Source organism: Mesoplodon bidens (genome assembly GCF_964165515.1).
Source record: "Mesoplodon bidens genome assembly, chromosome: 15".
NCBI classification, from domain to species: domain Eukaryota; kingdom Metazoa; phylum Chordata; class Mammalia; order Artiodactyla; family Ziphiidae; genus Mesoplodon; species Mesoplodon bidens.
Window position 1 is genome coordinate 51670999 of NC_138171.1, and position 13835 is coordinate 51684833.

General features: G+C 44.9%; 1 protein-coding gene across 2 annotated transcripts in view; it reads right to left on the reverse strand.

The window, feature by feature from the left end:
* Window positions 1-2098: 2098 nt before the first annotated feature.
* TMC5 (transmembrane channel like 5) overlaps window positions 2099-13835 on the reverse strand; it is a 74862-nt gene continuing 63125 nt past the window's right edge. For both annotated transcript variants that reach the window (XM_081255260.1, XM_081255259.1), the window contains exons 15-21: window positions 11842-11917; window positions 11530-11663; window positions 8744-8917; window positions 6970-7048; window positions 5775-5879; window positions 4551-4593; window positions 2099-3825 (exon numbers count right to left, since the gene is read on the reverse strand). In XM_081255260.1, coding sequence (XP_081111386.1) covers window positions 3779-3825; window positions 4551-4593; window positions 5775-5879; window positions 6970-7048; window positions 8744-8917; window positions 11530-11663; window positions 11842-11917 — 658 coding nt within the window. In that variant the 3' untranslated portion in view covers window positions 2099-3778. The remainder of the gene's footprint in view (window positions 3826-4550; window positions 4594-5774; window positions 5880-6969; window positions 7049-8743; window positions 8918-11529; window positions 11664-11841; window positions 11918-13835) is intronic.

Sequence of the window (13835 nt, forward strand, 5' to 3'; positions counted from 1 at the left end):
CACTGTGAGAATTTAGGGAGGTACCATTAAGTGCTACCTTACCTGGCTTCCCTGGTGGAGCAGTGGGTGGGAATCTGCTTGCCAATGCGGGGGACACGGGTTCGATCCCTGGCCCGGGAAGATTCCCACATGGCGTGGACCAACTAAGCCCATGCGCCACAACTACTGAGCCTGCGCTCTAGAGCCCGTGCTCTGCAACAGGAGAGGCCACGACAATGAGCAGCCTGCACACCCCTCGCTGCAACTAGAGAAAGCCCGCACACAGAACAAAGACCCAACACAGCCAAAAATAAAAACACATAAATAAATAAATTTATTTTTTTAAAAAGTGCTACCTTACTGAGACAATGTCTATTAATGAGCTTAATTCTTACCACCTGTCCTCAATTCAAAGGTTATAAAAACATGTCAGTCATATGATGTTTTTATAATCCTTTTATAATTGAACTGCACACAAAATCATCTCATTGCCCTATAAAAAATGAATTGGGCCCTTCCCTGCGGCCACTTAAAGGATCAGATGCTGCAGAAATTCAAGAGAGGCTATCCTTTTTTAATACTTAAAACTACAGTGATTATCCAGCTTTCAGGTGACTCTTGGAAAGCATGTTACTTTTATCATTTTGAGCTAATTAAGACAAGCTTTGGAAGAGGAGGATGGACAGTGTCCCCAGAAATTTTTTTTTTTTTTTTTTTTTTTTGCGCTACGCAGGCCTCTCACTATTGTGGCCTCTCCCGTTGCGGAGCACAGGCTCTGGACGCGCAGGCTCAGCAGCCATGGCTCACAGGCCCAGCCGCTCCGCGGCATGTGGGATCCTCCCAGACCGGGGCACGAACCCGTGTCCCCTGCATCAGCAGGTGGACTCTCAACCACTGCGCCACCAGGGAAGCCCCCCCAGAAATTTTTTTTTTTTTTTTTTCTTTTTGCGGTATGCGGGCCTCTCACTGTTGTGGCCTCTCCCGTTGCGGAGCACAGGCTCCGGACGCGCAGGCCCAGAGGCCATGGCTCACGGGCCCAGCCGCTCCGCGGCATATGGGATCCTCCCAGACCGGGGCACGAACCCGTATCCCCTGCATCGGCAGGCGGACTCCCAACCACTGCGCCACCAGGGAGGCCCCCCCCAGAAATTTTTGGCGCAATATTCTTAGCTCACTATTTGCATGTTCAATAAGTGCCTCAGGTGACTTTTTTTATATAAATTTATTTATTTTATTTATTTATTCTTTTTGGCTGCCTTGGGTCTTGGCCGCTGCGCGCGGGCTCTCTCTAGTTGCGGCGAGCGGGGGCCACTCTTCATTGTGGTGCGCGGGCCTCTCATTTTGGTGGCTTCCCTTGCTGTGGAGCACGGGCTCTAGGCGCACGGGCTTCAGTAGTTGTGGCGTATGGGCTCAGCAGTTGTGGCTCGCGGGCTCTAGAGCGCAAGCTCAGCAGTTGTGGCGCATGGGCTTAGTTGCTCTGCGGCACGTGGGATCTTCCCGGACCAGGGCTCAAACCCGTGTCCCCTGCATCAGCAGGCGGACTCCCAACCACTGCGCCACCAGGGAAGCCCTCAGGTGACTTTTATGGTCAAGCAAGTTCAGAAAGCACTACTCTAGATTCTAGCTCAGTTGTTCTCAGCCCTGGCTTCCCACTGAAACCATCTGAGAGCTTTAAGGGAAAACTATGGATTCCTGATTTAGTTGGTCTAGAGTGGGCAGGGCCTGGGTCTGGCTGTCCGAACAGCTTCCTGTGTGATCCTGGGTGCAGCGAGCAATGAGAGCCCTGCTGCCTGATGAGAGGTCCTGATGAGACTGGGGGTGAGTTTCGCCTATTACGGGCTTAACTGTGTTGACCCAAAATTCATATGGTGAAGTCCTGACCTCCAGTACCTCAGAATGTAACCATATTTGGAGATAAGTCCTTTAAAGATGTGAGTTAGTTAAAATGAAGCCATTAGATTGGGCCCTAATCCAATCTGTCTTGTGTCCCTATAAGATGAGGAAATTTGGACACAAAGGTACACCAGGATGTGCGCACCAAGGAAAGACCATGTGAGGACACAGCAAGAAGGTGGCCATCTACAGGCCAAGGAGAGAGGCCTCAGAATGAAACCAAAACTGTGGACACCGACTGTGGACACCTTGATCTTAGACTTCCCACCTCTGGAACTGTGAAAAAATGAATTTGTGTTGTTTAAGCCTCCAGTCTGTGCTATGGGTTATGGCAGCTCTAGCAAACTAATATATCCCCTATATCTCAAGACTGAGGATGTGAGGATGTTACACACATCCAAATGTGTGTGTGACACCTACAGACTAGATCTTTCTACTGTGTGTGCTCCTCCAGGAGAAGCAGGGGCTACACTGAAGTAAAGATAAAAGGTGAATGGAGAAGCAGTCCAGATATAATCCCTGAGCATATGGGAAGTGAGCAAAAATGATGCTTCCAGAGGGAGTTCACATTTCAGTGCAGAAGCACAGATAGCATTAGGATAACACAGAGGGGGAAAAAAATCCCTTCAAATATCAATTCCACAGACTGCCTTCACTGACCCCACAGACAAGTTAAGTCTCCCATCGTCCCTTGGGCTTCTCCTTCATGGCACCTGCTATAAGTAATTACTGTTTAATTATTAAGTTCCTGCCTAAAGTGATCTGCTAGGCAGTATATGAGAGCCGAGGCTGTGTCTTGACTTGTGCACCATCTTGTTCCCCACCACTTGGTACATATTGAACGAAGGGATGAACGAAGAAGCGCTTCTAGCAACCACTAGCAAAGATGGTACCAAAAGAACTTAATTCAGCTGATGAATGAATTGGTGAGCAAATAAGTCAATGACGAAGTGAACCAATGACTGAGCACTGACTGGATGTTTGTATTTTAAATTCGTCTTAAATGTTTTCTAAATTCAGTTCCAATTAGGTTTCATGACAGTGATTACTCAAGAAGGGATTCCTCCTCCTGAGTAATTTGGTAATTGCACTTTTCTGCTGGACCCTTCCTTTTTAAGTAGAGTCAGGTGCCTTGTGAATCATTTAGGAAATCTGCAAAAAAATGCTTTATACATGTATGTGTGCATATGTACACACACACATACACATACATACACATACGTATTCAACATATATATTCCACACATCACCACCGATTTCATGTTTGGTTCAACGTAAGACTGATGATCATGTATAAAACCTCACAGGGGTAGAGTCCCAGTCCACACATGCCCACCCCAGTCCAATCCAAAAGACTCATGTACTCAATGTGCAGTAAAGTTCATAGACGAGCCCTCTGGTTGTTTTTCACCTTTGGGAAAAATGGGGATGTTTTTAGTTCAAAGTCATGAACAAATGCACGTTCCACAATTCAGAGGCTTCACACCCCTGATCGAGGGTCACATCTTTATTCAGACTGGACCACTTGTCTTAGCACCAGTCTCCAAACCTTTGCCAGGTCTGGGAGTTCTGGGAGTGGAGATTTCTAAGGATCAATAATTCATGTGCATACCTCTTAAACTACAACTCTTCCCAGGTTTTTGTGAAGTAGTTCAAATATTACAACAGTCTTTACTGGAAAATCTCAAATATTTTGTCTGGAAAAATCAGCAATTCAGGTGTAAAAACAACAGCAGGGAATGCCCAATTTTACTTCTGTATTTACATTGCAGTCAGTTTCCACTCCCGGCTAAAGGCTTGAATTTCCCATCTGGGAATCTCCTAAAGGCCCAGGTGTCATGGAGGAAGCTGCTCCATCTTTAGCTTCTTTCCTTATTTGGTTGGTGTCTGGGTACCACAATAATTATCAGGCCTTTGGATTATCTTCTTGAACTGATCGCCTAAATCGCAGGTCTGGGTTTGATACAGGAGAAGAGAAGTTAGCACAGAGGCACACTGCCCCATATCTCCAAGGGAAAAACCAAATTAGCTTTCAAGATCCCACAGCTTCTTAGGCCTTCTTTGCCTCCTTCTTTTAAGTTTTTTCAATTCTCTCCCTTGAACTCCCATCACTGGATGCTCTCAGTGAATGCTATTCCAAAAAGATGAATAGGTTTGTTTCCTCCCCAGCATTCATTCCCCTCCTGGCATCAGCCACAGGTTTTCTTTGGAAAGCCACCCTTCTCCACTCTCTCAGTCCCTGTGGTCTGTATGTTTGTACCACCTGTATCTAGAGATGAGGTCTGTGACTCAGAATTGGCCAATGAAATCATCACAGTCTCTTGGCCACAGCAATTGGTTCAGATCCAATGAAACACAATGAGAATCTGGCTCTCTTTCACACTAGACTTGAATCTGAGAAGATACAAGAAGCTAAGAAAGCTGTCTTGTAATTACCAGGAGATAACATGGAAAAGAACTGCAATTACCAGAAAGAAATCAGGTTCTGGTGACATACTGTGAGCCCCTGCTTCTGGCCACACCTAAAGCAAGAATTATTGTTGAGTTTTGGCTAAAGCCAATTTGGGCCAGTTCTTGCAATTGAACGAGTGACTGATACAGGAGCAGTTCTGACCCTCTGTCTTGGGACCTATCATCTAGATGAATTAGGCCTTCTTCAGTGCCAGTCGGGTACTCACCTCGAGCAGCATCATGCTCTCCGACACACAGAGGACCAGGTTGCTAAAAAAAGAAGAAAACAAGAAATCTCATCACTGGAAGAGAGTGTACACCTCAGATCCTGCTGCATCAGTGGTGAGACTTGGGAGCCCTCACCATTTTAATATTAACAGGTGACAGATTAAGACCAAGATTCAGCCATAGAAATATCAAACATGTTTTGTTTCACTTTTTATGGGCAGTGATTCCATTCATTTAATCATTCATTTCACAGATACTTACTGAGCATTTACAATATATACCAGGTAATATATTAGGACCTGCAAAGGTACACTCATGATCCTTGCCTTCAAAGGATTTAGAGCTGGGCCTCTAGATCCCTTACCTATATTGTGCTGATGGTATTAATTTGCACAGGCAGTAAATGACATGGTAGTCTCTTCTGACAAGATCATAACTTCTAAAACTAGTAGCATTTGAATTAACGTGGGTTTACTGTTTATCCACATTTTCTAGGACACCAAGAAAGCCAACACAGGCTTTGGTATTAGAGCAGGATTCCAGGCATCTCTTGTTAAGGATGAAATTGGTAAAAATCTTTTTAAGAGCGTGATATGGCAATATCTGTTAACATTATCATGTGCATGCCTGTGGCAGGTAAAACACTCACATAAAACAATTACAATAAAAAAACGTTTCATTACACATCGTTTTTAGTATTAAAAAAAAAAAACCTAACAACCCAAATGTCCAAGTAGGTACAGACTGAAACAATGTCTGAGATATAGTATTAAGCGGGAAGAGGGGGAGTTATGTGTAAAATATAACTCCTTTTTTGTAATAAATAAACAAGAATGTTAGTAGATGCATGCTTGTTTGCAGATGCCTGTGGGAAAGATCTGGAAGAATATACACTGAAGCATTAACCTAGTGGGGTGAGATTTCAAGCCATTTTTCATCTCAGTGGGATATATTTCTGTTTGGTTGGGTTATGGAAAAGATGCAGGCAAGCCCCACGAGGGTAGAGCCCTACTGTGGTACCATGATAACCCCAGCACCTAGAATGGGGCCAGGCACAGAACATGGTGAATGTGTTTTGTTTTTTTTTTTTTTTGTAATAAAAAATACAGAAATGTTAAAGCACGGAAAGTGAAGTGCCCTGATGTGATTCTAGTTCCCTGATGCACTTTTCCCAGGAGGGCACATCTGTGTCACAGGTATCCCAAGGCGGCTTCCAGCCTCACCTCCACGTCTCTCCTTTCTGGCGTAAACAAGGTGGGGCTTGCTCTCTTCTCCATATCCTGCAGCTTGATCAACTTTTCTATCAGGAACATTTTGTCTTTGCCCTCCTGCCAAGAAGGAAAAAAAACCAGAAACATGGAGGGTGAATGATGGTGTGGGGTTGGGAAGCAAATGATGGAAAGGTTGATTTTTAGCCAGGTAGGGTCCTGGACGTTGGCTTCGCCACCAGGGAAGCCCAGTTTCCTTAATTTTAAAATAGAGGTTAAAGAAATAAATGTGCTCGGACTTCCCTGGTGGCGCAGTGGTTAAGAATCCGCCTGCCAATGCAGGGGACACGGGTTCAAGCCCTAGTCCAGGAAGATTCCACATGCCGCGGAGCAACTAAGCCCACGCGCCACAACTACTGAAGCCTGCGCGCGTAGAGCCCTTGCTCCCCAGCAAGAGAAGCCACCGCAGTGAGAAGCCCGTGCGCAATGAAGAGTAGCCCCCGCTCGCTGCAATTAGAGAAAAACCTGCTCGCAGCAATGAAGACCCAACGCAGCCAAAAATAAATAAATTAATTAAATTAAAACTCGCTAAAAAAAAAAGAAATAAGAAAAAAAAAAGAAAGAAATGTGCTAAACACCACCGCAGGGTTACAAATCAGATATATCCAGAATGTGGGAAGGATTACAAGACAAAAGACCTGGTTTCTCCAGCAATAAATGGCAAGAGAAGCGGGAAGTGTGAACAGCTATAGATTGAAAGAAACATAAACGACACATCAACCAAATGCAACATGTGACACTTTTTTAGATTTTGATTTGAGTAATCCTGCTGTAAAAAGACACTTAATGGGACAATTGGGGAAATTTGACCATTGACTATAAGACGATAGTAAGGAATTATTGAATTTTCTTTTACGTGTGATGATTGGTACCGTGGTTACGTTTTTTAAAAGTGTGTATCTCTCAGGCATATAGAAGAGTCTACAGATAAAATGATATAAAGGCTAGGATTTTGCTTGAAAATAATCCAGAGATTTACGGCAAAGGGATAGTGTAGAGGACATAAGAGTATGCAAAGGTTAATGGTTGTCAGGGCTAGGTGGTGGGAAGGTTCATTGTACTGTTCTCTATTTTGGACTATGTTTGAAAATTTCCATTACAAAATGTTAGAAAGGAGGGGAGAATAACAAAGGGATCCAATGGGACTTACGTTAATGATCTGTTCACGGAGCAGTCTGATCATAATCTTCCTTCCCTCTGTGATCTGCCAGTAAAAGTAAGTGACGATTCTGGAAGAGAAGAAAAGAAAGAATGGCAGACACTCTCTCCAATGCTTTACAGGCTCCGAATCTCAGCTGGTACAGAGGAACTGTTATAGTTGCTTGCAAATGGATTTTGGCCCAGCTAGCGTTCCTGCAAAGTTGTATCTGGGTGAGTTAGAGGTTAAATACATTATAGCAATGGTTCTCACCAGTCTACACGTAGATCACCTGAGAGGTGGAGAAAAGACTCATGCCATGGCCCCTCCTCAGATCAGTTATTTGAGGCTTTTTGAGCACAAGGCCAGACATCAGTATTTCTTCTTCTTTTTACTGAGGCATAGTTTACACGTTACAAAATGTACTCAGTTTAAGTGTAGTTCACTGAATTTTAGCCAATTTATACAGTTGTGCAAACTTTACCCCAATCTAGCTTTATTTTTATTTTTTATTGAGATGTAATTGATGTATAACTTTGTGTAAGTTTAAGGTGTACCACTGTGTTGATTTGACACATTTATATATTGCAATATGATTACCACCATAGTGTCAGCTAACACCCCTATCATGTCACATAATTATTATTTTTTTGTGGTGAAAACATTTAACAGTTTTTTATTTTATTTCATTTCATTTCATTTCATTTCATTTTGCCATGCCACACAGCTTGCGGGATCTCAGTTCCCTGACCAGGGATTGAACCCAGGCCACAGCAGTTAAAGCCCAGAATCCAAACCACTAGGCCACCAGGGAACTCTCTAACAGTATTTTTTAAATGCACATGATTCTAATGTGCAGCCAGAGTTTGTGAATCTGGACAGTGCTGTTCAAACTTCATTGCGATACAGACTTCCTGGGATTTTGTTAAAATGCAGATGTGGATGCTGGAGGTCTGGGGTAGGGCCAGAGAGTCTGCATTTCTAACAAGTGCCCCAGTGAATTAGAAGTTTGGAGGAGCAAGGCACTAGAAAACGCCCCATTTTAATTAAGGGGGCCAATGGCAACCCAGAGTTGGGAGGGAGGGCATGACCAGGAATGGGGAGACCCAGGTTCCAGCCCCCTCTGCAATTAACAGGTTCTGCAACCTGGAAACTATCTCTGCAAGTCAGCCCTTCTCTGTAAGTCTTAACACTTCCATCTGTAAAATTGAGGGGTCACTCGACAATCAACTGTGCTGTTGAGTTGTGTCTGTGTCTGTGCTGTTGAGTTGTGTCTCTCTACCAGAGGAGCTGCAATCTCAAATGCCATCAGGACTGGGCTTCTAAAGAGGGGCAGCCATCAGCTGACCAACTGTTCATGCAGGAAAATGGGCCCGGTCTTGGCAGATCTTCCACTTTTTCACAAGAAGTCAGAAATCATTTTCTAATTTAAAAATGAAAGTACACTAACCCACATATCAATAGCACCCAACCGACTTCAACATAATCACAGCCTCAGAAAGAATCACACAATAATTTCCCTGAGCACTCTCATATCCAGTGTTTTCTGTTTTGTTTTCGTGTTACTTAAGAGGGAGCAAAGCAGGTATTGCTTTCTTCGTAAAACACACCCCCAAAATGATAAGGTATTAAATAACTGTTAGAAAAATTCAAGGGCAGAGCCGGGACGACCCAGAACACTGAGCCCCACTGTAGTCTTCGCCTTCCCACCAAACACCCCTCGGCTGCCCACGTGACGTGTAGATGAGGTATTTTCCCCCCTAGTTTTCCAAGGGGCCCTAATTACAGCACAATGAGGGTGAGGATGAAGAAGAAGTGCACGCTGCTGACGAGGTTCCGGTAGATCCAAACAACCCACAGGTAGCTGGGCCTTTTACTCAGGGTGTCAATCCAGCTGTAGATGGACTGAATGAAGAAGGGCAGACCTCGAAACGGGCCACAGTCAGCTGAAGGTTTCAATCTGATAAAACAAGGGACAGAGAAGCATCTCTAGTGCCAGACTCCAGTATAGTTTATTCTAGAATAGCCCAGTCATTTCTGGGCTCTGAACATGGAACCAGCAATTCTTACCTGCTCCACCCACATCCCCCTGCTCATAGCCTCTCGCTCATAGCCCCAGCTGGTGTGTTTTGTTTTCATGACCTGCACTCCAGGGACCAGCTCTTGGACAGGGGTATCACCTGATCCAACCGTAACCAATCCAAAGACCAGGCAGAGGCCTCAGTGGTATCCTGGCACAAAGAAATGAACTGGGACGATCAAACTCTTCCTTAGGAGCTTGAACTAAGAAATACAAAGATGGGAGGCTGTAATCTAGGGAAGCTGGAGTTGTGGTAATAATGGCCACATGAAGTCAGTTGTTGTGAACAAGCAGAAACTAGAAGGCAACAAGGAGCTGGTCAGGAAGAGAGAAGAGAGAGTACACACGGCGAGAGAGTCAAGGACATCACAGAGCAGAGGACCCTGCCCTGAAGCCGCTGAGACCCTCATGGTTCCAGTTCCACAAGTATCCTAAAAATCAACTCCCTTGTTGTGTGTTCGGTTGCTCATTCATTCTACAAAGGTTTACTGCCCTTGTACTGAGGCAGGAGATAGATGGGCTCCAGGTTAGACATTTACAAGCCAGTTTCCTTTCTATACTTCCAGATAGAAATAACAACAGGAACAGGGTAAATAGCTGGACTTTGTCTCCAGTGGACACTTTAACAGTAATGGAAGGGGCAGAGAGGAGCTGAGTCCTGCCAAGATAAAAGATAAAGAGAACACATATTTCTCATTCTTGAGGTCAAGGAGACCTCCCTGACTACATATGCGCAGAAAGTCTCCTTGGGGTTAAAAAGGAGGGGGCGCCACCCTATAATAGGTGATGCCAAGCCTCCCACAGGCCTCTGCGCTGGAATCCATCTTGGCTAGAAGTTGTGCATGCATGTTGGGGAGGGCCCTAGGGCAGGGCAGGTGTGGAAAAAGAAACCAGGTAATTGGCCAAAGGTAAACAAAGACGTGGAAGAACTGCTCTATATAAATGATTTAACCGCCTCTTTACTGCACGCCTCCTTATTAGGGAGGACACCCACACCCTTTTCTCTCCAGGTGTGTCTCTCTGCCTTTCTTCTGTCTTAAATTAAAAAAACTGTTTTCCTGTGTGCTCTCCCACTTGCTGTGCTGTGTCTCTAATAATAAACTTTGTACCTGTTTTTACATTTTTTGCCTCCTTGAAATATTCTTGCTTTCAAACAGGGCAAGAGCCAGGGGAACTTTGCTTCTAGCCTCTAGCCCCCGCTGGTCTAGCAGCTAGGATTCCTGGTTTTCAGCCAGGCTACCCAGGTTCAAGTCCTGGGCAGGGAACTAAGACCCTGCTTCAAGCCAACGCTCACTGCTTTCTCCTCGAGATCAGTACCAGGCTCTGTGCTAGATACGAAGCCCTGGAGAGTCCACAGTAAACAAGACAGACGTGATACCTGCCCTCCCAGGTTCTAGTGGGAAAGATGGTCAAGCAATGAGTATGCAATTAAACAAAGATTCAAAGGCATTTCTGACACGAACTAGGGAACGAACAAAGGAAACCACCCTGAGAGAGAGAGAGGAGGGGGGTGCTGACAAAAGACGAGGATGGTGGTGAAAGTCAGGTCTTCAAGAGGACTTTTGAGATGAGGGTGGAAGGAAGGCCGCCAAGCAAAGGGACTGGGGAGAGCCCTTCCAAGACGTAACCCCATCCCATGGGAGGAGAGGCTCTCAGGGTCCCAGGAACAGACTGAGAGCCTTGAGGCTGGAGTAGGATGGAGCCATAGGGGTGAGGTTGGAGAGGTAAGAGGGAGCCTGACCAGACAGGGCCTTTCAGTTCATCAGAGGAAGTTAAGTTCTGCATGTGGAGAGCTGCCTTCTCCCCAGCTGGGAAGCTGCAGAGCTTGGAGGAAGTAAGGAAGCTCCGCCATCAAGACTGGGCACCTGGCGGGTGGTGACCCAACTTGGATATATTGCCTCCCTTGGTTGTAGCATCTGTTGGTTACCAAGGCAACTTGGGTTAAACACTGAATTAAGCATGTCTTTTTATTCTGACCTGTGACATCTGGGGCCTTACTGATCCTGGAGAGACTGCCTTTCCTAGGGCTAGCCTACAAAGCATGCCTTTCATATGCAAACCTGAGACCCCATCCCACCTCCACCTCCTCTCTCAAGCGCTCACACTCTGGGCCCTGTTCCTCTGCCCCCATCACCCCAGGGTCACATACCAGCCAACTCCAGAGGGTCCCTATACCCCAGAGCCTGCTGAGATTATTCAAACTCACCCCTCCTAAGCATGCTAACCCTGCCTTTCCCTTTCCTCCCCACTGAAACCACAATAAAGACTTTTGACCACGTTGACTGCTCTCTCCCTCTGCCTCTAACAGACCCTGGTGCCTCCCCATGTGGCCCCCCATGGTGTGATGTGCCCCCTCCCTTTGGGTTCTGTGAGTATAACAAATTATTTTTTCAGTGGCAGTCATCTCCTGATCCGTTGGCCTCACCATACCTGAAGAATGATAAAACCTACATTTTAAAACATGCACCCACCCCAAGGCTGCCATCTCCTACCTCCAGATGGTGATGGCCAGGGTGCACAGGGCCCCGGTGAAGGACGGGAAAAAGAGCAAGAAGATAAATAAAGTCATCATCTGTGAGGCCCGCCAGGCTTTGCTCAGAGGCTGGAAATTCATCATCAGGCTGATCTGAAGAAAGAGAAGCAGTCACCTCCCTTCTGTAGCCGGAGAAGCAGGCCAGAGGGACCACAGCCAGACACCAGCTCCCTGACACCTTTCCCAGCACACCCCCACACCCAATTCCAGCCACCACTGGGTCACATGGGACTGAGCAAAGCTGATTGGTTCCACCTTCAGACTGACTCACATTTTTGACGTAAAACATGATGAAAAGAGTAATCATTTGGATAAAGGGCAGCAGAGGGCAGAAGAAGATTCCAATCCTATGAGAGAAAGGGGATGAGTGTCAGAGATCAGGGGAGACACAGGGAATCTGTGTGGAGGGCAGGGAAAGAGGGTGTTATGGGCTGAATTCTGTCCCCCCAAAACTCATATGTTGAAGTCCTAACCCCCAGTAGCTCAGAATGCTACTGTATTTGGAGATAAGGCCTTTAAGGAGATAATTAAGGTAAAATGAGGCCACTAACCTTATGTGGGCCCTAACAGACTCATACAGAGGGAAGAAGACCACGTGAGGGCACAGGGAGAAGGCACCATCTACAGGCCAAGGACAGAGGCCTCAGAGGAAACCAACCCTGCCAACACCTTGATCTTGGATTTCGAGCCTCCAGAATTGTGAGAAAATAAATGTGTGTGGTTTAAGCCACCTGGTCTGTGGCACTTCGTTATAGCCACCCTAGAAAACTCATACAGACGGAGACTGATTCCAACACAGCAAAGAGATTTTGCAGAGAACGCTACCCGCACAGCCATTAATTAAACCACCAGAGGCCTTCAGCCAGCCCTAATCCAGGTGTCCCACATGTGGGACGTGAACTCCTCCTCCTTTGGCATTCAAGAAGGCCTGAGGTCCTGCAGGGACAGGCATTAAACTGCATTGGTTACAAATGACAGACATTAAACTGCATCAAGTTACTCAGCTCTCCCCAGTGCTTCTGAGGCCAAAAGAAAAAAAAATCTCAGTTTGGTGCTAGAATGTCCTTAAGTCCTAACACTTGCCAACCTCCATTTTTTTTAAAAAAAGAAGCAGTCTTTAGACTGAGAGCCTTGACAGACAGCAGCATCTAACTAGAATTTAATGACTTTTTGTGATGGGATTGATTTTATTTTTCAAATTACTTGCAATTTCTGTCAAATGACCTGATTTTCCATTGATGATGATAAAGACTCATTAAAAATATATTTAAATTTTAAAAAGGCAAACAATTTAAAAGATAATATTAAGTCAAAAACAGTACGGGTGATAGATAGATATGCCCCCAAAATAGGCAGGCTGGTGTACAAAAGACTAAAGTTTGGGAAACATTTTCCTCACCTCATTTTCTACCATCATCCCTAACATACACTCAGTTTCTGTCACTCTATTATCTTCTTTTAAAGCTCATGATCAAAGGCAATATTCTCCTAAAACCCACAGAGATTAAATCTATAATTGCCATGGAGAAAGGAAAAGATACGTGTGTTTCCGATTGTGCTTATTTATGATTTATTAACAAAAACCTTAAAGGCCCAGAAGTAATAATGAGCATCTCATTGTAAGCTTTCCCGCCTCGAAGCTAACACTTCCCTTAGGAATCTCTGTCAAATGGTCAATAGTATGAGGGCTCAGGCTCTAGGATTCAAAAACCTGGATACTGAATCAGATGACTTACCCACATTACTTATTAAACAACAAAAAATTTGAGTGCTCATAAGTACCATATGATCCAGCGATTCCACTTCTGTGTATATGTTAAAAAGAATTGAAAACAGGGTCTCAAAGATATATTTGTACACCCATATTCATAGTAGAATTATTCACAATAGCTAAAAAGCATAAGTAACCCTGGTGTCCACTGGCAGATGAATGGATTAACAAAATGTGGTACATACACGCAATGGAATATTATTCAACCTTAAAAAGGAAGGAAATTCTAACTAACACATGCTGTATGGATGAATCTGGAGGACATTATGCTAAATGAAATAAACGAGTCACAAAAAGATAAATTCTATGTGAGTCCACTTATATGAAGTATCTAGACTAGTCAAACTCAAAGAAACAGAAAGTAGAATGCTGGTTGCCAGGGACTGGAGGGGAGAGGGAATGGGGAGTTGTTGTTTAATGGGTACAGAGTTTCAATTTTGCAAGGTGAAAAAGTTCTGGAGATTGGTTACACAACAATGTGAATGTACTCAACA